Below are 27,953 nucleotides of genomic sequence, written 5' to 3' on the forward strand. Positions count from 1 at the left end.
ATTACCTTCCAATGACTACGAGGGTTACTTCGTGGAGTTCACAGAGGCGTTTTTGTCGGGGAAATGTAAGTTGCACTTGTAATTGATGCCAAAGATTTATTTTAAAATAAACTGTTTCACCTCCTGTCACTTCCCATTAACCGGTCTGTTTTCCGTTTGGATCCTACCACAACTACCTGCTGACATGGCAGAAAGAAGTAGCCAGACAACCGAACCTACCTGTACTCACCCTGCACTATGAGTGAGTGAGTTAATATTTAAAGTCACATCAGCACTATTTCAGCCATATCGTGACTAAAGCAATTAAAACATTAAGAAAACAATAATATAGACTATCTATAAACCTGTCAGCAAAGGATTACTAGACCTATCACAGATATCAATTTTTAAAACTAGTACGTGACCATAAAAAGCTATTACTAAACAGAACAATACATTGTAAAAACGGGCTATAGATCGCCAGCAATTGAAGGTAGATCACCATGCTAGGGACCATGGGGACTCATAGTACCTTTTCTACCTGCATGGACCGCAGCAGGATTTACACCATCCCTTCAGTCGCTGGCGACTGTATGCAAGTTTAGCCATTGATTAAAACAAACAACTATACTTCGATTAAAACCGATGTAAGAATAAATGTACTTTGAATAATGTCTTACATATCCCCTCAGGGGGACAATAATTTACGCTACTTCAACCCCCTTTGAGGATATAGCCACGAACATCTAAGTTACATATTATACATTACCAATATATAATATAGCTATTAACACAATTCAAAATTTATCAAAAAGTTCCATTTCTTTTAAAAAGCCTATAATTAAATGAGAATTTATTCTGTTAAAAAGATCCATCATTGATGATGATTTGAAATATTTATCCATTGTGATGGAAAAATCCCTGCACTATGAGGTCATGAAGGTGGTGAGTAGGGTTGGATAATCTGCTGGATCATACTCTCCTCCTCACAAGACGAAAAGGTTTGAACTCCTTCCTTGTTAAATACTTAGAGATATACTTTGTTTGCATCTGAGTCTCGTTGATAGCGTTGTGCAAGTTGTGACAGCATGTATAGTGTGTAATGTGAGTATAAATGTGTTTGGAAATAAAACAAATCCCAGCTTTGGATTAGTGGGGGCTTATTCAAATGAATTTTATTTTCACAAATTAGCCTTTTTGCGTGTATATAAGCCTGCCGAGGGCTAAATGTGTTGGTAGTCAGTTGTTTATCCATCATGATTTATGTCACCAACTTTTCACCTTGCCTTGCAATCAAGTAATCTGATTGTGGCTTGAACAGGCCACCTTACTCGTGGTCTGCCAGGTGCATCCTAGGCTGTTGCACAAGCAGCCCCTGCAGTTGTAGAGACAGGTCACATGGCTGTCCTCCATAGAAACATGTGCGAGACCACGATCGTTGTAGTTCCACCTACACGTCTATAGCTAATGTGTTCGGAATGTATTCAGTATACAAGGATAAGTACATGTGAGTACATGCTTTGCCCCGCATTAAAAATTATTTTCGTCATATCCCGATACGTGAGATAAATGATTTATGGGGGAGGAAATTACGTTTGTCATTGCCGTTTACGACTTCAGGGAATCTTTCAAGCACATATATGATACACCAAGAAATATAAACCGCCTCCGTGGTCTTGTGGTAGAGCGTCCGCCCGGAGAGCGGAAGGTCCAGGGTTCGATCCCGGGCCGCGTCATACAAAAAGACGTTAAAAGATTGTACTTGTTGTTACCCTGTCTGGCGCTCGGCATTAAGGGGCTAAAACAAGGACTGGTCGGCTCGGAGTCAGTATACTGTGTCTGAGTGGGGTATTCATGTTAAACTGCGGCATGGTATCTCAGTGAGCTAGCACTATAAATCGGCACCAGTCCGGACTAGTACAAGCAGCCACACACACACATACACGTGCATGCATATAAGTGCAATAATCTTGGACGCGACGTTAAACCCAATTTCACCTCACCTCACCAAGAAATATAGTCAGGCACGGTTTGTGTATCGTGACGAGAAGACGGGAGACAACTCCACACCGCCAAGTGAGTGCAATTGACAACTAGGTAGAATTCATCCGTATTCTTGACATTACTTTTACCACGTATACAAATGTCCATGCATAGTGAAGAGGACGATCAGTATTATTCATATATGGACAGAGAAGGGTGGGACAATTACTAATGCCTGGGTGGATGTGCCGTACATTAGTAACACTAGATGTAATCACGGTGTGCAAAATACGCATAATGTTTGAAAGCGCACGTAAAATCTCCGACTCGGGCTTTCTCCACTTCGTGTCGGGTTTTTCTCCCACATAATGCTGATGCATCACTACATCACTGATGTATTGTTCAAGGACGTCCCAGATACTTCCTTCCAGAGTGATAAATGCATATGCTTCTACTCCTTGTCAAACTGCTTCATTTTATCAAAGCTGCACGCCTCGGCTTTACCTTTATAGAATTATCTGTTACAGTAATATTCAGGAATGTGGCAATGTCTTTTCTACACTTGACAGGATTCTGCAAGACAGAAATGATATGGAGACGGTAATATGTTTTTACAAGGGATTGACCATTTTATGCTTTTGGGATGTGTGTGTGTGTGTGTATGTGTGTGTGCGTGCGTGCGTGCGTGCGTGCTTGCGTGCGTGTGTGTGTATGCGTGCGTGTGTGTATATGTGTGTGTCTGTATGTGTGCGTGCTTGCGTGCCTGTGTGTGTATGCGTGCGTGTGTGTGTATGTGTGTAATGGGTATATTTTATGATAACAATAATCGTGGGCAAATCGTGGGCTGATAACATCCGAGAGAGAGAGAGTCGGACAAAGCATGTACTTACACACAGTAGAATAGAGGACTATCTGTTGTCCCCATACAGTAGAATAGAGGACCACCTGTTGCCTTCATAGAGTACAACAAACAGCTATCTGCTGCCCTCATACAGTAGAATAGAGGACCATCTGTTGCCTTCATACAGTAGAATAGAGGACCATCTGTTGCCTTCATACAGGAGAATAGAGGACCATCTGCTGCCCTCATACAGTAGAATAGAGGACTAGCTGTTGCCTTCATACAGTACAACAAACAGCTATCTGCTGACCTCATACAGTAGAATAGAGGACCATCTGTTGCCTTCATACAGGAGAATAGAGGACCACCTGTTGCCTTCATACAGTACAAGGTGAGGTGAAATTGGGTTTAACGTCGCGTCCAAGATTATTGCACTTATATAGCGACGTGCATGCACGTGTATGTGTGTGTGTGGCTGCTTGTACTAGTCCGGACTGATGCCGATTTATAGTGCTAGCTCACTGAGATACCATGCCGCAGTTTAACATGAATACCCCACTCAGACACAGTATACTGACTCCGAGCCGACCAGTCCTTGTTTTAGCCCCTTAATGCCGAGCGCCAGACAGGGTAACAACAAGTACAATCTTTTAACGTCTTTTTGTATGACGCGGCCCGGGATCGAACCCTGGACCTTCCGCTCTCCGGGCGGACGCTCTACCACAAGACCACGGAGGCGGTCTTATACAGTACAACAAACAGCTATCGGCTGCCCTCATACAGTAGAATAGAGGACCATCTGTTGCCTTCATACAGGAGAATAGAGGACTAGCTGTTGCCTTCACACAGTACAACAAACAGCTATTTGCTGTCCTCATACAGTAGAATAGAGGACCATCTGTTGCCTTCATACAGTACAACAAACAGCTATCTGTTGTCCCCATACAGTGGAATAGAGGACCATCTGTTGCCTTCATACAGTAGAATAGAGGACCATCTGTTGCCTCCATACAGTAGAATAGAGAACCATCTGTTGCCTTCATACAGTAGAATAGAGGACCATCTGTTGCCTTCATACAGTAGAATAGAGGACCATCTGTTGCCTTCATACAGTAGAATAGAGGACCATCTGTTGCCTCCATACAGTAGAATAGAGAACCATCTGTTGCCTTCATACAGGAGAATAGAGGACTATCTGCTGCCATCATACGGTAGAATAGAGGACCACATGTTGCCTTCATACAGGACAATAGAGGACTATCTGTTGTCCCCATACAGTAGAATAGAGGACCATCTGTAGCCTCAATACAGTAGAATAGAGGACTATCTGTAGCCCCCATACAGTAGAATAGAGGACCATCTGTAGCCCCCATACAGTAGAATAGAGAACCATCTGTAGCCCCCATACAGTAGAATAGAGGACAATCTGTAGCCCCCATACAGTAGAATAGAGGACAATCTGTAGCCCCCATACAGTAGAATAGAGGACCACCTGTAGCCCCCATACAGTAGAATAGAGGACCATCCTGTAGCCCCCATACAGTAGAATAGTGGACCATCTGTTGCCTCCATACAGTAGAATAGAGAACCATCTGTTGCCTTCATACAGTAGAATAGAGGACCATCTGTTGCCTTCATACAGTAGAATAGAGGACAATCTGTAGCCCCCATACAGTAGAATAGAGAACCATCTGTTGCCTCCATACAGTAGAATAGAGGACCATCTGTTGCCTTCATACAGGAGAATAGAGGACTATCTGCTGCCATCATCCGGTAGAATAGAGGACCACATGTTGCCTTCATACAGGACAATAGAGGACTATCTGTTGTCCCCATACATTAGAATAGAGGACCATCTGCTGCCCCCATACAGTAAAATAGAAGACAATCTGTAGCCCCCATACAGTAAAATAGAGGACCATCTGTAGCCCCCATACAGTAAAATAGAGGACAATCTGTAGACCCCATACAGTAAAATAGAGGACAAACTGTAGCCCCCATACAGTAGAATAGAGGACCATCTGTAGCCCCCATACAGTAGAATAGAGGACCATATGTAGCCCCCATACAGTAGAATAGAGAACCATCTGTAGCCCCCATACAGTAGAATAGAGGACCACCTGTAGCCCCCATACAGTAGAATAGAGAACCATCTGTAGCCCCCATACAGTAGAATAGAGGACCACCTGTAGCCCCCATACAGTAGAATAGAGGACAATCTGTAGCCCCCATAGAGTAGAATAGAGGACCATCTGTAGCCCCAATGCAGTAACATAGAGGACAATCTGTAGACCCCATACAGTAAAATAGAGGAAAATCTGTAGCCCCCATACAGTAGAATAGAGGACCACCTGTAGCCCCCATACAGTAGGATAGAGGACAATCTGTAGCCCCCATACAGTAGAATAGAGGACCATCTGTAGCCCCATACAGTAGAATAGAGGACCATCTGTAGCCCCAATACAGTAGAATAAAGGACAATCTGTAGCCCCCATACAGTAGAATAGAGGACAATCTGTAGCCCCCATACAATAAAATAGAGGACAATCTGTAGCCCCCATACAGTGAAATAGAGGACAATCTGTAGCCCTCATACAGTAAAATAGAGGACAATCTGTAGCCCCCATACAGTAGAATAGAGGACCATCTGTAGCCTCCATACAGTAGAATAGAGGACCATCTGTAGCCCCCATACAGTAGAATAGAGGACCATCTGTAGCCCCCATACAGTAGAATAGAGGACCATCTGTAGCCCCCATACAGTAGAATAGAGGACAATCTGCAGCCCCCATACAGTAGAATAGAGGACCATCTGTAGCCCCCATACAGTAGAATAGAGGACCATCTGTAGCCCCCATACAGTAGAATAGAGGACCATCTGTAGCCCCCATACAGTAGAATAGAGGACAATCTGTAGCCCCCATACAGTAGAATAGAGGACAATCTGTAGCCCCCATACAGTAGAATAGAGGACAATCTGTAGCCCCCATACAGTAGAATAGAGGACCATCTGTAGCCCCCATACAGTAGAATAGAGGACCATCTGTTGTATTCCTACTGTACAACAATACAGAAGACCATATGCAGCCCTCATACAGCAGAATAGTGGACCAGACGAATATAGATCGTTATAATGATGAGTGGTCGACGTGCTCGGGGTCATTGAGACTCAATCAATCAAGTCACAGAGTCTATTCACCCGATTAACTACGTCACCTCTATACAAGCATACCCGTTGCTTCCTGTGTAATCCTTATGGGGCATAAGAAATGTAGCGATTATTCGTTCTTATAGGAACTACAACATCACAAAGTTGTGTGATTGTGAGGCAGACAATGGACACACCAAGAAGAGTCAGCAATAGCGAAGGCCCTCACGACTCTGAATGACCTGATCCGGCGAGATTGAAATGCTTAATAACAGCAGAGTAACCTATTGGTGTCAAAACTGCTTGACCTGTCAGTAGGCTTGAGTTTTAATTCATTATTTCAGAGGTTAACTTTACCTCGGCGGCTTGATCCTCAACATGCGCTACCCCTTAACCCTGAAAGGCCTCGCATACCTTTCATTCACTCACATATCCATTGGCACACATGATACCTAACCTCATTGTGCAGGTTTGGGGTTTCGACATCCGGCTAAACACTGCGTCAGTGTTTGATAAGAATCAAACAGCCATGACCACAGACCAGCCCAGTGAAGCACTTCCCATGTAAGTATACTGTTGATGGATCCAATATTGCAATCGCATGTGATACCCGTTGATACAATAATGCCCCTTGAATACACCCGTATGGTGACTTGTTATTCAAGATGTTGCGAGACACACAAGACAAGATCCCCGCCACTGACATCAGATACTGTGACCTTGATTAAGGACACAGACATAACATTGTTTTACACACCAGTTGTTTTTCAATACTGCGTTGTGTAGCCATAATGATAATCTCAATATGCCAATGTAATATAACAGGGCACTAAATGTTTTGTTGCAGTTTACACTGGTGAACCCGAATGTGTGTATGGTTCACGCTTGGATGCTTGTTCATCTTATATGTGTGGCCTACTTTCATTCTGTGTGCGGTCATTGGGGAATTTCCTTGACTGGTGTATTTGCTGGTCTTATTTAGTTCAGCCAAGTTGGTCTGTGTGTGCTTTTGTTTCATTCGGTCATCGTATAATTGTGCAGTGTCACCGCCAGTGTGATTTATGACTGTCAACACGTGGGCTGATGCGTCGTTCCGCTACGCTGGTTATACATTGTGATGACCTTGGACGTGGTGGTGTTTTTATCGTTGTGTAATATATTCAAATGGTATAACTTTGGCTGTGGAAAATAGCTTTGGTATCTAGACTAACATCTAGTCTCTGAAATGAACCCATCTTACATAAAAAAAACAGTTGTTCAGTTATCTTAATAAAAATATAATAAAAAGGAGCCCAGTGACTCTCTTCATTTCCTGATACTGCAGTGATCTAGACTTGCCGAACATTATAGACTTCCATGGGCTGTATTTGATCTATATTTGTATCAGGGTCTGTAAGACAGACTACTTTGGTATCGTGCAAGTTATGTATTGTTTTATAAGATAGGTAGGCGATAATTCGCAAAGAACAATGACGAACGAAGCGTGGCATATTTCACGACAAAATATTGTTCTATAATGACGTCATTTCTGGAGATTCGAACATGCGCTCGCAACTTGATGACGTCGTATATATGACGACGTTATTTTTAGAGGGGAGTGTCTGGTAATTTGTTGCTGGGTACCGCAAATGACCGCAATGGCCGAACGATCGCATCCCAACGCGAGGGAGATATTACAATCGGGATTGGGAGAAAAGGCACAGGTTATCGACGTGATGATTGTGAGAATATGCGGAAATACCCACCTGTGCATTAAACGGACATTACCGAGGTTGGATTCTATTGAGGAAGTCATCATGATGTTAAAAGGGGTAAATATAATTAAAGCTTGTACATAACAGGCTGTACATAATGTTGATATATCATATAAGAAATAAATGACTCATGGTTTATTCGCCCTGCAGTGTTTTATTGTACGATAAACAACTCCCACTCGTCGTTTACTTCTTAAATAACATGGGACGTGGTGGGGAAGTACATGCAGCTTGGACCCGTGAAGATCCGGGGTAGAATAGATCTTCAGCAACCCATGCTTGCCGTAAAAGGCGACTATGCTTGTCGTAAAGAGGCGACTAACGGGATCGGGTGGTCAGGCTCGCTGACTTGGTTGAAGCATGTCATCGTATCCCAATTGCGTGGATCGATGCTCATGATATCAATCACTGGATTGTCTGGTCCAGATTCGATTATTTACAGACCGCCGTCATATAGCTGGATTATTGCTGAGTGCGGCGTAAAACAACCAACCAACCAACCAACCAATATGTAGCTTGGTTCTCGCAAGGGTGACTTGCCGCCAGTCTATGTAACCCAAATCTCCCCTGGGTTCACGCTGAGTGGCACTTCTTTAATTTTGTTGTTCCCGACACACAGCAAATAGGAGTCCCCCTACTCTTGTATCGAAGTGTTATACATTGGTATAACTTTGGAGTTGTGGTAAATAGCTTTGGTATCTTGCAAGTTATATATTGTTATAACCTGGGGCGTGGTGGGAAGGAGATGCGTTGTGTTACATATATCTCTGTAATGTCAAGGTAAACATGGGTCGTGACGAGGCGTCTTCATGAATTTGTTTATAGTGATATATACGTTAAGATGCTTGATTGGTTCAGGTGACAGTAATGGATGGTCCGGGTTAGAATAATTATTGGTCTTCAGCAATCCATGCTTGACGTAAGAGGCGACTAACAGGATCGGGTGGTCAGGCTTAAGGCATGTCATTATAGTCCAGTTGCGTTGATCGATGCGTATGATTTCAATCATTGGATTGCCTGGTCCATCCCCGATTATTTACACGCCGCAGTCATACAGCTGCAACAGTGCAGAGTTTAACAGCAGCCACACAAAGGATGCGACATACAGGAAACAAATCATTTGGTTCGATACACAAAGCAAAGTGGAATTGCGAGTGTGTTAATTACGTAACTGTAACACCTTTAAAGATGAGCTTCAGTTTATGACTTGCAATGCTTTAAATGCCATTTCGAAAATATATTTGTCAAACATTTTAGTTTTACTTATCGTGTAAATATTTTGAGCTGACTTCCTCTGATCCATGTGCAATACAAAATCTTGCAATAACTAACCATGCAATATTTCTGAAACAATGTAATCGGAATAACTCAACATGTATTACCATTTATGTAATTGACAATGGCCTCCTCGCATTTCTTGAATAAAGTTCTTTAATTTAAAATACATGTTTGCTTTAATAATTTGTTTCACATTACCAACGAGGACAATGGCAATGATACCATGTGATGTATTCCAGCGTCCACGAGCTGAGAAACCCTAAGGGTCATGGCTTTGACTGCATGGTGTTTGACGGCCTGTACCTGTTTGTCCCACCGCCTTTTATGCTGAAGGGCGAAACTGCTGAAAAGAGGCTTCAGAGTATACAAGAGATTGAGCTGAATGACGATGATGTCATTATCTGTGCGTATCCAAAATGTGGTGAGTGGAGAAACCTAGACAAAGTGGGTTCGCTTCTTGTTCTGTAGACATGTGATTTGTCATCTGATCTTATTTGAACGCATGTACCTGTTGCAGGCACTCATTGGTTGTGGGAAGTCGTGGAGATGCTCAGAAGTGGGGTCATTGAGTACAGAAAGGAAGTTAAGGAAACTCAGGAGTTCGAAATCATTTACAAAGAAGGAACAGACGCACTGCCGGCTCCTCGAACCCTGAACACACACCTCCCTCTGCGCATGCTCCCCAAACAGGTCGTGGAGAAGAAGGTCAAGTGTATCAAGATCATACGCAATCCTAAAGATGTCTGTGTGTCCTTTTTCAATCAGTACAGAGACACTGTAGCACCTGCCGGCTTTGAAGGAGACCTAGAAGAATTTACGGAACTATTTTTGTACGGAAAAAGTAAGTATTGAATCTATATACGTTTAACAAATTCAACTGGTTTATCTAACAGGAGTTAGATGTATAGTGAATTTAAGACCTACCGTAACGTTACACAAACATGTCAGTTAACATTAATGTGAGTGAGAAACGTTAAAGGATCATTTCAGTGATATCATAGCGGCCTGTTATTATTTGAGTCCGCGACAGACAAACCAATGCTTCATGGCACAAAAACGATCCACGCCTTCAGGCATGACGACCACAGTCTGATTACCCAATCCCCGGTTTTGTCAGCTTTTGCGACGAGCTGGCGTGTTGGCGTTCTCATGAACACTACTTTTCATGCAAGTAATATATAGTTCCCTGTCCGTAATATAGTAATATTGTAATTTGTCCGTGTCTAAGGAAATGTAGCTTAATGTTATCTATTTTCTAGTATGTTTTGGGGCCTACTCTGATTATCTCCTGACATGGAAAGCAGAATTGGCCAGATCGCCAGGACTACCTGTGCTTGAGATGTTCTACGAGGAGATGAAAATGGTGAGTTCTCTTGTTGTCTTAAATTAAAGAGAGTGGTGGGAGGTTGTCGTCAAATATAAAGTGCTACAGGTCGGTGTGCCGGAAGCCTATGAACATGGGTTCGAATCCCAGTTCGCCCTGATTATATTGCTATTATTGTCACTATCATACCCGTGTTCGTTGGCTTTGCCAAACTGGTAATGATCTACGACCTGCATCGCTTGGGGCTTTCCTCCCAAATGAATTTGTCACACAGTCATAAAACTGAAATATTGTTCAAAGCGGCGTTATACGCAACAGACTAAAACAGATCAAGTGTCCTAAAGTGACACTACATGCTATTGGGGGCACGGGTGGCTCAGTCGTCTAAGGCGCCGCGATTCGCTGTGCAGAGTTGCGTCCCTTGGCATGCCAGAAACCTATGATTGTGGGTTCGAATCCCGGTTCGCCTCGTTTCTAGGTTTGTCAGCACCATGCCCATGCTCGTGGGTTTCATCGAAGTGGTAAACGTCTGAGACCTGCATCACTTCGGGCTTTCCTCCCACAATAGGCTGCCACACCGTGATATAACTCCCTCACTCACTCATTAATGATTCACCACTATAGCATATATACCCACGTAATACTGTTAAAAGCGGCGTTAAACCCAACTGACTCACTCACTACATCCTATGCTGGTGACGCAGAACTTTGTGAATATTGACTCCAGTAGTCAGAGAGTAGGTGATCAAATACCAACACGTCTCAGTATTTTGGTATTTGGGGACATGCATGTTGTGAAGGTGAGGTTTATGCAACACTCTCGATGGAGATCAATTGGATGTGTGACTCCCTGTAGTGTATCATAAGTAATTAATGTTGCTCGAAATGTATCACTGCTCACCCAGTAGCAAACGAGTACCCGATAGGGTGGCAATGTGATTGCCAACAGTACAACGCCATTTCAGAGCTGAGATTGAATCTTGAATAACGTCATGAACAATGAGGATGCACCTCTGATATGCTTGACCTACAGTCTAACAAAGGCAAAATAGATACACATTTTTTTAATGTGGACTCACCTGCATATCAGCCTTTTAATCAATATTCTTATTTCTACTATATCTGGCTGGGCGGACTGTGTGTTTGTGATTGGTGATGGTAGAGGGGCTGAGGCCGCACAATATTTTTATGATGCGATCTAGAGTTACAACCTTTTATTATACAAAGATCCGCTAATTATGAGTTTGAATTCGGTCAGAATGTGGTCCATGGTTTGGCAGCTTTTGTTTCCATGCAAGAAGGTTTCAACAAAGTGGGAAACGTCAACGACATGTGGCGCTGTGTCAATATTAACTGCATAAGCTCTTACGCTCTGCATAAAGATCTCACACTCAGCATAAAGCTCTCACACTCTGCATAAAGATCTCACACTCTGCATACAGCTCTCACACTCTGCATAAGGATCTCTGACTCTGCACAAAGATCTCACACTCTGCATAAAGCTCTCACTCTCTGCTTCCAGGACCCTGTCAAGAGTGTTAAAAACGTTGCCAGATTTCTGGGCCTGACGTCTACAGACCAGTTCTGTGAAGACGTTGCGTTTGCTTGTTCCTTTAAGAAGATGAAACAACTAGACAAGGAAGCGAAAGAGGAATATGCTGTAGCGAAGTTCTGGAAAGAGGGATCTGTTGGCTTTTACAGAAAAGGTGTGTTCATTTCCTGTCGAGATAGTGGTCTCTAAGAAGCTTTAGTTAAGTCCTGTAACTCGATATATCGTTCATGGCGACATTGCTCTGTGCTCCCCTAAGAACTCTCATCGGCACTATGTATTATTTCATGGTTCCCGAGCACTTCCAGTTAACCAGTGGACTATGACGAGTTTAAACTTTAGCTCGTCACACAGAAGATCCGGGTTAGATTCCCCATGATAAAACAATTTGTGGAATATAATGAAGGAAAGGAAAGGGATCTGTTTGAAACACATGTTTGCAACACAAGTACAGTTCTTTTTTTCATGGGGGCTTTGTAGTCTAAGCGTTCGTTTTGTCACGTCGATGACCCGGGTTCGAATCCCCCCATGTCTATCCCTGCCATGATATTGCTCGGTGATTGCTAAAAGCGAAGTAAAACTAAACTGACTCACTCACCCTTCGTTTCAGGGGAAGTTGGGGACTGGAAGAACTGGTACACTGTGTCTGAAAGCGAAAAGTTTGACCGGATTTGGAATGACCAAATGAAGGATTCTGGCATTAAATTTACATATGCATGACAGTATTACTGAATCCGTATAGAATTTCAAGTATATTATTTAGAAATTGTAATTCCATGTACAGGTAGCATTTGCAGTAATGTGTGTAAAGTCGGACATACGAGGTCACTGAAACTTGCAAATATACTCTTAAAAAAAAGTAACTCAAAGCCAGATTTCTGTGAGGTAGGGAAATATATTTTTACGAGGAACCATACACGGCATTAAGCCAAAATGTTATAGAGAGAACACTTGGTGATTGTAGTAGTCTCAGTTATCGGTACATAGGAGAAGTCAAAGGTGAAGGTCAGCTACCATCAATAACGCGTATGTCCCCCGTTGGAGTCGATAGCTGTCTGACATCTCCTACCAATGGAAGAAACGAGTATGCGAATCACTTCCTGGGGATGGTGTCCCACTCGGCCTGCAACGCAAAAAACAACTGCTGCAACGTCTGGGGTTGTGGTTGACGACGGCGTAGCGGTCTATCTAATTCATCCCACATGTGCTCTATCGGCTTCAAATCCGGGGATCTGGAGGGCCAGGGGAGAACATCAACGTTGTTGTTGTGTAGACAGGCTCTTGTGATCCGTGCTGTATTCGGTCGAGCGTGGTCCTGCTTGAATACAACGTTGCCGGTGGCTGCAAATGGAAGGACGTGTTGAAGGGGAATTTTGTTGATGTATCGTTGAGCCGTAAGGTTGCCACGGATATGGACCAAACCTGTCCTGCCATGGTGAGAGATAGCTGCCCACATCATAACGCTACCCCCACCACACTGTCCACTTCTTGTACGCAGTTACCCACGTAACGTTCTCCTTGACGTCTGTAGATCCGTGCTTGCTCGTAGACCCGCTGCTCTAAACGGTTTCGTACGGTCTGGTCGGAGTCCTAGTATTTGGGATGCGGTTGAAGTGGCTATGGTCGTCCTTGTACGTAGGTGGCGCAGTCGGATGTAGCAATCTTGGGCGGGGGTAGTTGCTCTTGGTCGTACCGACCTTGGCCGATCATGTGTTAACCCATAGTGTTGAAACCGATCCCATAGCCTTGTGATGGTGCTGGGCGCTACATTGAAAACCCTGGCTACAGCTGATCGGCATTCCCCTACCTGCAAGCGGCCTATGACGTTGTTGCTTTGCACTTCAGTTAATCTTGGCATGCTGTTGAACTGTCACTCCTCGATTGACGCAGATGCCAACAATCAAACGCCCTGAACTTTAAAACCGTTCATAGTGCTGCTGCACGTGCAGTACGTGCAGCGCCATGACCCTGATGTTAATGCACTGGGTGCATTTTTCCGAATCATACGTGTTTCCCAACGGTTTGCATGTCCTTGATGTGATCATTTTGATCCGGGAAATTTGTCACTGACACTATAACACATTAAACCTCTTCATTTCGCACCTCTTGGTCCGCCACTTTTGCTTTTATGGCCAAACATATCCGTATTGCGTTTCTTTTTTGGAAGAGTATATCACTATCAGTTCAAGACACCGTCTATGCCCATAGGGCGACATGCATGTGCCTCATAAATACCCTCGTTATCACAATACCTGTGTGTAGAGTTGTCCGTCGTCCAAAATAAGCTGAGTGTAATTCCAGTATCAGGGGACCAATAGGTAACGTCGGCTTCAACAGCATGTCGACTTTAAGAGTTATAACTGGAATCAGTAGTATACAGGGAAGTACCCACGTGTTATACGTGCCAACTGACATCACTGTGTTTACGCAAACGCTGCTAAAAGTAGAGTCGATTTTATGACTATATCATAAGAATGTATCTATGAATCACTATCAAATAGAGATTATACCAGTTGTTAGCAAAAAGGTGAGCGTATTCTGCCCCACTAGTGGCATCCGTCACAAACACATACAAAGGCAAGTCAATTGCTCAAAGAAACACATGGTAAAGTCAAACGTTGTGAAAGCCGTCTATAGCATTTCACATATTTTCTGTAAAAAACGCTCAGAGATCAACGTCTAACTTCCATGTGTACGCTGCAAACGAGGAATGGCGCCAAGCGAAGTTGCCAGACTTTTTTATGTTTATCGGAATACAATGTCATCTCTCTGGAGAAGTTATCCACAGCAGGGCAACACCCATGACTTGCTAAAGTGTGACGGCATGTCAAAGACAGCCATATTCGGTTGGTGCATCTACGGAATCGATACCACATTAACAGTTTGGACAATTCCGGGGTTGAGATCAATTAGTGGCAGAACAGTTCACAAACGGTGGAGGGGGCACAAGTTTTGCTTTCAGGTCATCGTGAGGCACGCCCATCTGGTATCGTTGCTGCCTCGCCTGTATCAACGCAAATGGTGGTCACAACCGATATTGAATTGGTTTATTGAGTTGTGACACCATTCGTCTTTTAGGGCCTATCGCTCTGTCTCCTGTTACCAGATATGGGTTTTGTCAATGAATTTGTTATGATTAAACATCGATCAGACTAATGATCAAATATCATAAAATTTACACCACGTTACATAACATTTACACCAATTTACATAACATTTACATCACTTTACATAACATTTACATAACATTTACCCCACTTTTCATAACATTTACATCACTTTACATAACATTTACCCCACTTTTACATAACATTTACATAACATTTACCCCACTTTTCATAACATTTACATCACTTTACATAACATTTACCCCACTTTTACATAACATTTACACAACATTTACCCCATTTTTCATAACATTTACATCACTTTACATAACATTTACACCACTTTATATGAAGCACAATTACTTTTTCCTTCAGTACAATCATCACATGTCGATAAGGAAAACGTACGTAAATGTATATTCTTTATTGATGATTTTGTTTATAAATAAAGACAACATTCACATGGGTGAAATGTTCTTATATAACTTGAAATTGAATGCATAGATCCACATTCTATTCACAGAGGCCTACAGATATGAGCAATACATGTATTTTATTTAAGAATAGCGTTTGCTGAACCCCATGTGTGCGGTGAAATGACGAGCTCAAAAAAATGTTCAAAATGCGGTGACATCAGTCCCGTCAAGTAGCATTAAGCACAATCCATGTATTACAGGCCTGTAGGGGTTCCGGGTCCTAATAAATCCCCAGCACAGTGCTGATCAGGAGTTGCTCATGTTTCTACCATCGTATCCCACTGAGTGGGACATCGATCATGCTATCAACCTTGTCCAGATTAGATTTTACAGGCGGCGGTAATACAGCTGTGATATTGCTGACTGCGACATCAAACACAAAATGCAATTAATGTCTCCAACACTGAAGAAGAACAGTTAAACGTGATAGAAGTAAACCAAGACATATGACTTTATACTCATGGTAAAGGAACAGTAGCGAGAGCAGGTGTTTGTGAAACGGGAGAGTTACCATTGCGCATCCAACACGGCCAGTCAGTCAGAGCTGACAGTACTATTTCCCTTTGTACGGTTGACTGCATGCACACCCGATCACCACAAGTCACACGGCCAGTCAATCAAAGCTGATAGTACTATTTCCCTTTGTAAGGTTGACTGCATGCACACCCGATCACCACAAGTCACCCTGCCAGTCAGTCAGAGCTGACAGTACTATTTCCCTTTGTAAGGTTGACTGCATGCACACCGATCACCACAAGTCACACGGCCAGTCAGTCAGGGCTGACAGTACTATTTCCCTTTGTAAGGTTGACTGCAAGCACACCCGATCACCACAAGTCACACGGCCAGTCAGTCAGAGCTGACAGTACTATTTCCCTTTGTAAGGTTGACTGCATGCACACCGATCACCACAAGTCACACGGCCAGTCAGTCAGGGCTGACAGTACTATTTTCCTTTGTAAGGTTGACTGCATGCACACAGATCACCATAAGTCACACGGCCAGTCTGTCAGGGCTGACAGTACTATTTCCCTTTGTAAGGTTGACTGCATGCACATCCAATCACCACAAGTCACACGGCCAGTCAGTCAGGGCTTACAGTTCTATTCCCCTTTGTAAGGTTGACTGCATGCACACCCGATCACCACAAGTCACACGGCCAGTCAGTCAGAGCTGACAGTACTATTTCCCTTTGTAAGGCTGACTGCATGCACACCGATCACCAGAAGTCACACGGCCAGTCAGTCAGGGCTGACAGTACTGTTTCCCTTTGTAAGGTTGACTGCATGCACACAGATCACCACAAATCACACGACCAGTCAGTCAGAGCTGACAGTACTATTTCCCTTCGAAAGCTTGACTGCATGCACACCCGATCACCACAAGTCACACGGCCAGTCAGTCAGAGCTGACAGTACTATTTCCCTTTGTAAGGTTGACTGCATGCACACCGATCACCACAAGTCACACGGCCAGTCAGTCAGGGCTGACAGTACTATTTTCCTTTGTAAGGTTGACTGCATGCACACAGATCACCATAAGTCACACGGCCAGTCTGTCAGGGCTGACAGTACTATTTCCCTTTGTAAGGTTGACTGCATGCACATCCAATCACCACAAGTCACACGGCCAGTCAGTCAGGGCTGACAGTTCTATTCCCCTTTGTAAGGTTGACTGCATGCACACCCGATCACCACAAGTCACACGGCCAGTCAGTCAGACCTGACAGTTCTATTTCCCTTTGTATGGTTGACTGCAAGCACACCGATCACCACAAGTCACACGGCCAGTCAGTCAGAGCTGACAGTACTATTTCCCTTTGTAAGGTTGACTGCATGCACACAGATCACCACAAGTCACACGGCCAGTCAGTCAGAGCTGACAGTACTATTTCCCTTTGTAAGGTTGACTGCATGCACACCGATCACCACAAGTCACACGGCCAGTCAGTCATAGCTGACAGTACTATTTCCCTTTGTAAGGTTGACTGCATGCACACCCGATCACCACAAGTCACACGGCCAGTCAGTCAGACCTGACAGTTCTATTTCCCTTTGTATGGTTGACTGCAAGCACACAGATCACCACAAGTCACACGGCCAGTCAGTCAGAGCTGACAGTACTATTTCCCTTTGTAAGGTTGACTGCATGCACACAGATCACCACAAGTCACACGGCCAGTCAGTCAGAGCTGACAGTACTATTTCCCTTTGTAAGGTTGACTGCATGCACACCGATCACCACAAGTCACACGGCCAGTCAGTCATAGCTGACAGTACTATTTCCCTTTGTAAGGTTGACTGCATGCACACCCGATCACCACAAGTCACACGGCCAGTCAGTCAGAGCTGACAGTACTATTCCCCTTTGTAAGGTTGACTGCAAGCACACCGATCACCACAAGTCACACGGCCAGTCAGTCAGGGCTGACAGTACTATTTCCCTTTGTATGGTTGACTGTATGCACACCCGATCACCACAAGTCACATGGCCAGTCAGTCAGAGCTGACAGTACTATTTCCCTTTGTAAGGTTGACTGCATGCACACCGATCACCACAAGTCACACGGCCAGTCTGTCAGGGCTGACAGTACTATTTCCCTTTGTAAGGTTGACTGCATGCACACCCGATCACCACAAGTCACAGGGCACCGCAGTACAGCATGTGAGAATATACCAAGCGGTAGAAACCAGTGGTAGAACCCTTGATGTAACAAATACTCTAAATGTAAAAGAAATTACATTAAAAGTTGCGGGTTAACCCTTGTTACAACTCTTAATGTAAAAATTACTCTTAATGTAAATTTCTGTACGAAAGGGTTGAAGTGACAGATTATATTTAGTTTAAATTTAGGGTTATCGCTGTCAGATAATACTAGTCGGACCTTCATGAAACTTCACAGATTTAATTGATCGTAACTTTGTCCAGATATGCAAATGACTAATCATCTTTAGATTCCCTTTCAACGACCACCTGGTTGCTATAAATAGTCCCGGACAAGTTTTCAAAAAATAATTACGCATCAGATTTTAGGTTCATAGTTTTAATTTTTTTTAAATATCTGGTCTTGCAGCTGTAGCTGCTCTTGGATTTCTGATTAATTTACTGGAACTTGTGCTGACCTTGGGCACTTATATGTATGGGAAAATTGGGTCTTAAATTGGGTTAATAACCTACATTTCGACCAATCCGAGGACTCTATTCCGTTGCTATTGTAATAAAATGTGCTTTGTGTGCAAAAATTGTATAAATATATTTGAACGAATTTCGAATAAGCAGATGCCTCGGTTACATTGTCAAGGTTATAAAACTTGTTCGGCTGGGTCCTTAAATACATGGTACCTAAATACCAAATTTGAACGAAATTTCTAAAAATTAATCAATTAGGTCTGCAGATGCCCTTTCCGCTGTCATGGAAGCAAGGTAGTAACGTAACGTATTCCATGGTGTCCCTAGATACACCTTTGTACCAAGATTCAACAAAATCACAAATGACATGTTACCAGTAAGATACTTAAAAAGAAAACCTGTAAATACCGACCAGGTTAACCAAAGTTAACCAGAAGAATAGATTATATTATGAATAATTAAAAGAAGCCGAGCAAAAACAATGAAAAATGTAAAAATAGCAAAAGCTACCCTATATTTCCAATCAAACTTTGTTTATAAGAATCTTTGACAATAAATGGGGATATGTACGATATTAACACTTAATGGAATAATATTGTTTACATAAAGGCTTGCGGGTTGTTACTCTGAATGAAAAAAATAATTACAGTAACAGTTAACACGTAACCCTTTATGTTTTATTCTTTACATTTAGAGTATTTTTTACATTAACGGTTGTAGCAAAGCCAGTTTTTCTTTGTATACAATATTATGTACTGAATAATTAAAACCTGACAGAAATTGCTTTCCTAAAAAATCCTAACTTCTCTGCAAATAGTCATATTCCTACTCCCTGGGGACACGGGGCAGTACTGTATGAGTCCCCAGCACCCCATGCTGGTCGTAAGAGGAGACCGAATTGGGCAACCCGATTGCCGAGGGTTGCGCCCCTGTGTCGGCGGAGGAAGGGATTCTGGTAGTTGAGGGCACTGGCACCTTTTGCCTAACACACTACTTTGACCCTAACTTCACCTGGACGGGTGGTAGAATGGGCCAAGCTCTATCAATCGGCTGGTCATGCCATGCCCTGAGCTGTGAAGCTTGTGTTTTGAAAACAGTCCATACTACACTATTTCATACATGAAAATAATAAGCAACATTTTCTTGTATAATTTTGTCTATGCCAGAAGGCGATGGCACATGGGCCAATCTGGCATTTTAGACCTGCAGGTTCTGTTTGTCTTCAGGTAACTGTCAAGGGCCGATTCAAGGCTGACCTTTATTCTGTTGGCAGAAATAGCTACCTGGGTCTGCTTTGCTTGAGTATAGCACCCTTGTAACCCTGATGCTTGAAGTCGGTTCCCACTACAACATCGTCCTTGTTGACACTCGATGGCGGGTGGGAGCAGGGATGTCGAATCTCCATTCTTTAAACATATCTACCCCACAATACACTGGTTCTCGTTCAAATAACAAAAGAAGAAATGTAGAAAAAGATACTGTTTCATCATCTAATGATGAAAGTACTGGACAAAATCCAGATTCATGGCCAGATTCTGGTCGTTAGTTTAACGCTGATTGGAAAAGTATTTCAGTCACATCACGGTGTGCTCTGTTTACACGTGCACATGTTATATTCATACGCTCTTCGCTCGGTTAGACATGGCGGAAGTATGTTGATCTGGTAATAAGTAGAATACAAATTACGTTCACGTTTCACATCAAGGTTAAGCTCGGAACTTGTAAAGACGATTCTCCTCAGGACATGAACTTTATATCAACGAGTCCCGTATCGTATAATTAATTCCAAGAAAGCAGTTACATCACGGTGTGTCAACTCGATGGAGGACAGTCCGATTTGATACAGGCCTAAGAGTTAGTGAGTGAATGAGCTGGGTTTAACACGCCTTTGAAGAGTATACCTGTTGTATCACGGCCGTCAGCTTAATGTAGGAGGATGCATGTCGTATCACGGCCGTCAGCTTAATGTGGGAGGATGCCTGTCGTAGACGTTTTCCACTTTGGTGAAACAGGTATGGTGCTGACAAACCTAGAAACACAATCAGGACGAACCGGGATTCGAACCCACGATCACGGGTTTCAGGCGTGACCAAAGGTCTAAACTCTGCACATCGAATTGCGGCAATTTGACTACTGAGCATCCTGTGCCCCCTGCAGGCTTTAGACGTTTACCCTTTGGTGATCTGATCACGGGTTTGCTCAAAGGAATAATATTGTTTACATAAAGGCTTACGGGTTGTTACTCTGAATGGAAAAGAAATACTTTAATAGTTAACACGTAACCCTTTATGTTTTGTTCTTTACAGTTGTGTTTTTAACGCCGCTTTTAACAGTATTCCAGTTATATCACGGCGTGTCAGCTTAATGTGGGAGGAAAGCCCGAAGTGATGCAGGTCTCAGACGTTTACAACACGAGCACGGGTATGGTGCTGACAAACCTAGAAACATAATTGGGGCGAACCGGGATTCGAATCCACAATCATAGGTTTCTGGCGTGGCCAAGGGACGCAACTCTGCACAGCGAATCGCGGCGCCTTAGACGACTGGGCCACCCGGGCCCCCCGCTGCACAGCGCATGATGGAACCTTAAACGGATTTGCCATCCGTGTTCTGCATACATATAGGGAGGCTAGGACAGTGGGAATATTAAATACATTGTCATCTTTCGTTTTTATGATGTCATATTGAATACGTCATAGACCCCGACTTCTACTACTAGACACCTAGATACATGGGGCAAGGACACTGGGAATATGAATTACATTGTTATCTTTCGTTTCAAAAATGTAATCTTGAGTACGTCATAGACTTAGACTATTCCTACTAGACCCGTATCTTGGCGTAAAAATAACTTCCAGACACCTGTTCATGTCAAGTGCAAGCGGTACTTGTACTGAAATGAAAAGAGCCACCAGTTTGTATAATTTGCCTGATCTGAAGATATGACTTATAGTTACTTACATTATGCAGTTGACATCCTTGCTAGATATATTGTGTTGCTACGAACTGTGTACTGCGTTTGGCAAGTGAATATGGCTCGTTCACATCATGTTCAAAGGGAGATAATACGTTGTGAGTAGTCTCCCTTTTATTGTGTCGCGGCAATCATAAACACCTACTCATATCCCCAAAAGGGACACTGAGTCGTTGAATGACGTCATCATAAACACTGTAATATATTTATCAATTATGCTGAATCATCTTCAGAAGAAATGTTTCCACTGAGACATTATAACTGCCCATCTCGAACATATTTCATAAACGCCTTTACTGTTAAACAACACTTATATAAAATTAACATAACACTTTTAGTTTCAACAAAATCAGTGAATGCGCTATCGTGTGACTGGATTTCTTGTCCATCACTTAATTGTCTGGTTTGTTTACATGCCGCCGTTATATGGTAAGAGTGGTGCGTTGCGTTGCGTTGCGTTGCGGTGCGTTGCGGTGCGGTGCTGTGCTGTGCGGTGCGGTGCGGTGCGCTGCGGTGTCAGAGTCAGACAACTAACACATATTGTTTTGTGTCCAAATTGTACGAGTGGCGGGCGCTATTGATCGGGCAGGACATCCGGATCCATTTCACACCAGGTGTCATCCCCACCTTTAAGTTATGCATTCATATAATTTCAACTATTATTTTGTGGTTCACACCCAATGTAATCTGTTTCGTGAGATGATCGAGACTGGTTATTCTCTGGCGTTGACATTATACATTTTATATATTACTTCATGTTTGATATTATACTCACTCAACATCGTGACTTGGGATGACATACTGAAGTTTTCAAATGTGGACAATCAATGCCAGATCAATTGCGGAAAGTTTGACTTACGCCAAAGTTTCATTGTTTACTCGCTGCAGATAATTACACAATACAATGCCAATTAACGGCTTTTTACGGCTTAGATCAATTACGTGCAAGCACAATCTCTCGAACAAATGAATGTTGTATTATTTGATCATTATGAATGAAATATTTGCTCACCTCTCCTATATCCAATTTGGATTTGGTTCGTTCTGAGTTGTATGTTAACTGATGCATCGTCATGGAAACTGTTACACCAGATACTGGTGTCTTTGAGTTGAGGACAGAACCATAAGACGGTCTAGCTTTCAAAGAGAGAACATCATATATTTGGTATTCTATCTGCCAAAAATGTTGAAGGTTTTCCAAAATACAGTTGGTACATCCAGTGATACAGATGATGTACAGGACACATTGTCAAGTGTCCAGAGACTGATGGCATTGTGTGGGTTATCATGGGACTATCAGCAGTCGAAGTCAGGAAAGAGGTGCACCGTCTCCTCGGTAGCTTCCTGCATATATTCAAGTTTGGTGTGCATAGTTTTCATTCTTTGTTTTATCCAGGTGATACCATTGTATTCGAAAGCTGAATCGTTCACGGACACAGGTCTCGCCATTTCAAGTCACATTGTAATTCTGTTATCAATAACCTTTTGGGGTCTCAGTACCAACATCCACAGCAAGCTACGCATATTCTGCGAGCGTCTTCATGAAGCACGGTTGAAGTTTAAAAGTTGTGTTCCAAACACAACATTGAGGAAGAGGGTAAAGAGAGCATGTATAAGTATAATTATTCTCGCGGCTTTCATCTGTGTGGCCAGTGGAATCACCTTGAGCTTAATGCCTGCGACATCCAGTGAATTATATTGGCCTTTACTTATCTTGAATGCGATATATGGTGGCTATATCAGTCTTCTATACCATTCGATATTGCTTCTGTTCTTGTCCATCTCCCTCCTTCTCACCTATGAATATGATGTTTGCACGCTGAGACTGTTACGGGCATCTGAAGGGTCCGTCAAAGAAGAGGATATCGAGGACATTCGAGGATACCATGCAACACTGACAGGCTTGGTGGAATATGTGTGCTCCTTCATATCTATACACGTGGCTGCTGCCTATCTCAGCTCCTTCCTGATTGTGTGTTTCTGCCTGTACATTCTCATCAACGATGTCCCCTCACTTTTAAACTTTGGTTTTGCGACATTTGGTGTGTACTACTCCATTCTGTGTCTCATCACTGTCACCTATCTGGGTGTCAGGCTGCACGAAGCGGTAAGTGTTAGAATGTTATTGTGGAATTGTACATTGAAACCCATTCAGACAGAAAATCACCTATTCTGAATATTAAATGTATGGAATGTGTATATGACTACAAGGGGTTCTATAATTCGTTTGTTTGGACATATTATCAACCTGGTCGATTTCTCTGAGGATAGTATGAAATGCTGGGGAAAAAAGTATACTCTTGAAAATTTATTTATTCACAGCATTTCAAATGTGCTGAAAACGTCAGTAGTTTGAATACATTCACGGAACACTGAAAACTTAAGGTCCAAAATACAACCATTATACCCTTATCAAATACATCACTATCGAATGACCATTCTTGTTTTCCTCATTTTGGGCCGCCATCAAAATGGATGTTTTCCTTCTTTTTCAAAGTAGTTCGGATTAGCAGGGTTTTATAAAGTAAAACCCCAGACCGGTTAACTATCGATATGGCGAACCCAAATAAAGTGTATATAGTGATTCTACAATGTCTTAAAGCGATTGAATGCATTGTTACTAACTCCTTTATTATTAAAAACGTGGATGAGTATTGTTTTGTTTCCACTTGTCACTGCAGGTTTAGAGAGTTGGGTTTATCGCCGCTTTTAACAGTATTCCAGTTATATCGCGGCGTGTCAGCTTAATGTGGGAGGAAAGCCCGAAGTGATGCAGGTCTCAGACGTTTACCACTTCGGTGAAACCCACGAGCACGGGTATGGTGCTGACAAACCTAGAAACATAATCGGGGCGAACCGGGATTCGAACCCACAATCATAGGTTTCTGGCGTGCCCAAGGGACGCAACTCTGCACAGCGAATCGCGGCCCCTTAGACGTCTGGGCCACCCGTTTAGGCATAACCACAGAAACAAATAATTAATGGGATACCTTGGGACCACCAGTGGCATCGTAAGACTTTTGTATTATATAATCCGATATTTTGTCAATCAAAATGTTTTATTTATGAACTAGGATTAGTTTTGAAACTGGAATGTTTGTATACAGGCACACCGACCTCTGAACATTCTGCATGACCTGGCTGGAAGAAATATGCCAGATAGAGTGATTGCACTGGTAAGAAAACATGACAATTCATTTACAGACCACACTTCAACCTCATCTGGCATATATATGTTAAAATGGTAATTGTATATTTTAAGAACTTGTTCTTCTACGCACGTCAATGTGGCATATATTAACGGTTAAGCGATATGATCTATGCTATGTAATACATTATTCACATAAGTTCTTGTAGTTACTCGAAATCTGAGCATACCTGTGAAAACCTATGTTTGCGGTAAAAGGTTGTCGTAAGAAGCGACTAACAGGATCGGGTGGTCACGCTTGCTGACTTGTTGGACACATGTCATCGTATCCCAATTGCGTAGATCGATGCTCATGATGTCAATCATTGGATTGTCTGGCCAAGACTCGATTATTTACAGACCGCAGTCATATAGCTGGAATATTGCTGAGTGCGGCGTAAAACAACAATCAATATGTACGCGCGTGCACGTGTGTGTGTTTTTTATTGGAATCCCTACTTAGGCAAAATAGGTAAATGTCTTTTACGGACATAAATGCATACAGATCCACTGGACAGGGAACAAATTAACCACATTTGAGCAAATCCGGCAAAAAGTGGTATATAAATGTATACTATTATTATATTAATATCCCAATGAATATAAAACATTAAGCAACTCTCACCGAGATGGCCTTATTGTCCGTTAGGCCTACCAGAACAACCGACGTCCTCACCCACCCACATGCTCCTGTAACACACAATCTCACCTTCACACATTTCATGTTTCCAGGTTTCATTTCTAACTTGCACTTCAAACTGTGTCTTAGTTTGCGGGAAACTCCTCTAATATTTGAAACTGGCAGGAAGTGACTTTACCAGCTCTATCCTACCGTCCTGTTCCAGACCTACTGTGTTTGTTCTGATTCCTTAGGGTAGTAGTTCGGTTTCACACAGCTGGCACATTTATTCTTCGCTTCATACTTCAATGATCACAAAACACCCAGTCATGAGAGGAGTACTGCGTTGCTGTGCCAGGCAACAAATACATACTTTGTCATGCAAATTGTGAGTGTGGCAGATGCTACCAGGAGGACAGTATATGCTTACTCTTTTCTCGACACCTGGTGTCATTACTGATTTCCAGAGATCCGTTAATTTGCCTTTTGCGCCCAATGGAATCTGTTTCGTTCAGACATGACTATTTGACTGTGTTAATACCGCGAAATTTCACTCACTCATGCATTCTAAGATATCTGATACTTAGGATGCATACTGCCACATTATACCCAATGGAACACATAGTCACATTTAATACAAATATTAATAGATTTGAAATTATTTTTATCAAGCACCTTACAGGTTATTTATGTTGAATTTGATAAATGTCATCATGTTCCTGAAGATATCTCATTTGATAAATGTTGTTTAATGATGTCACTTCGAGGGACGTTCAATACGTTTTGCAACTTGGGCATTTGTGTTTTCACAAACAATGTCAACTTGTGGCAGGTGTGACACTAGTCATAACATCAAGTTGACACGTGTCATAACAAGTTCCAGACACAACAAGTTAGATGTGATGGCTTCATTCACTTCATTGTGGTCACAATCAAGGATTCTCTCAAACATGAACAACGCGCTGTAATAAATTTCCGTACCAAGGAGGGACGCAAGGCAAAGGAAATCCATGATCGCATGAGTAAAGTGAAAGGTAAGGATGCTCCTGACTATTCCACAGTTTGACGTTGGTCTCTACAGTTTAAAAGGGGTAGGGAGTCCATAGACGATGACCCAAGGTCAGGCAGGCCTTCAGATGCCACCCAACCGGAAACCATTGCTGCTATAGAAAGAAGAATTTTGTCTTTCTGATGAGTGAAAGTATCTGAACTTTCTAGGGAATTCTAAACATCAGTTGGAACTGTTGGAACCATTATTCATGAGCATCTTGGTATGCTCCGGCAAATGAAATCTGCCCTACGTGGAAGACGCTTCCAGGATGACGACGACATAAAGGCTGCCACAGAGGCGTGGTTAGAGGGCCAATCAGCGGATTTCTATAAAAGTGGTATTAAAAGCTTGAAGGACAAATGGAATACTTGTTTTGAGGTGAATGGAGATTATATTGAAAAATAAAAGTGCAAAAGATATTCTGCAACTTGGTCTAAGTTGCAAAACGTATTGAATGCCACTCGTATCATAAAAAAAATAATAATTTTGGAACATTTATATTATTACGTTGTTATTAGTAAATAGTATATGTAACTTAATAAATATATAGTGTCTTATCAATAGTTTAATTTTTCTCACGAATTCTCACCCAGGTCACATTGTTCGCAAACAAGTTGTCTCAACGTCAGATCGCAATCAGTGCTTTAGGCCTGATGACCATCACGAAGGACACGATCCTTACGGTATGTTGATTTAAATTTATTCATTTATAATCTTCGCTGAAACCTAAACAGAATATATATATATATATGTATATATAGCTTCATTACAGCCCAATAGCCCATTGTAGTTCCATTACCTTGCTTTTTGTTGACACAGATCGTCGGGACCCTCCTCACCTATGTTTTCATCGTGATCCAGTTTAAACCGGAATCAACGGGTGGAATGGGGCAGGATACAAACACCACGGCAGGATAACTGCATCAAGTCGTATTTGACTTGCGCTTGAAGTTTGTGCACTAATGGCTTTGCAGCTTTTGTTTGTAATGTATTGACATCGTCGCTGTGGACACCATGCTTTCAACCGCCTTTGAAAGTGCTCTTGATAATGGAACAACTTTAATTATTGATTCACATGTTTTCAGCGAAATGCAGGCTCGATTGATTAAAACAGGTAACGTAGTGAGAGGAATGAGAGCTATCTCCCTTACATCATTTGTCCCTCTCAGAAGTGGTCTCGATTTTTCTAATTATACCTATACAAACTTAAGCCTTTTCTCAGCATGAATGCATCGATATCCAACTCAACCATACTTAAAAATGGCTGCCGATCACTGATCGCTCGGGTGTTTTAGGCAACGATGGTTTGGGTACAGGTATCTGCTATATAGGTAATAACTCTTTATACATATTTACTTAATGCTCATGTATTTACCCTTGTATTGTATGTGGTGTATATACCCTTTAACATGTTTGTTTGTTTGTTTCTTGCTTAAGGCCGAACTCAGCAATATTCCAGGCATTTGACGGCGTTCTGTAAATAATCGAGTCTCGACCAGACATTCCAGTGATTGACATCATGAGCATCGATCCACGCACTTGGGATACGATGAC

At 42.5% G+C, this 27,953-nt stretch overlaps 1 protein-coding gene across 3 annotated transcripts; it reads left to right on the forward strand.

Moving 5' to 3' along the window:
- Nucleotides 1–904: 904 nt before the first annotated feature.
- Nucleotides 905–27,906, forward strand: LOC124133396 (sulfotransferase 1B1-like). Of its 3 annotated transcripts, none has more exons than XM_048401129.1 (7): nt 905–924; nt 6,421–6,515; nt 9,223–9,404; nt 9,501–9,824; nt 10,243–10,346; nt 11,830–12,013; nt 12,467–15,683. In XM_048401129.1, exons 1-7 carry the CDS (start codon nt 916–918, stop codon nt 12,574–12,576), a joined length of 1,008 nt encoding a protein of 335 aa, XP_048257086.1. In that variant the 5' UTR covers nt 905–915; the 3' UTR covers nt 12,577–15,683. The 3 variants fall into 3 exon arrangements, with proteins under 3 accessions (XP_048257086.1, XP_048257087.1, XP_048257085.1); XM_048401130.1 differs by lacking the exons at nt 905–924; nt 11,830–12,013; nt 12,467–15,683 and adding exons at nt 24,650–24,718; nt 26,993–27,082; nt 27,219–27,906 and having other exon boundaries at nt 5,931–6,515; XM_048401128.1 differs by lacking the exon at nt 905–924 and having other exon boundaries at nt 5,959–6,515.
- The last annotated feature ends 47 nt before the right edge of the window (nt 27,907–27,953 follow it).

Source organism: Haliotis rufescens, unplaced genomic scaffold (assembly GCF_023055435.1).
Source record: "Haliotis rufescens isolate VD_foot unplaced genomic scaffold, xgHalRufe1.0.p SCAF_21, whole genome shotgun sequence".
Classification (NCBI taxonomy): Eukaryota; Metazoa; Mollusca; class Gastropoda; order Lepetellida; family Haliotidae; genus Haliotis; species Haliotis rufescens.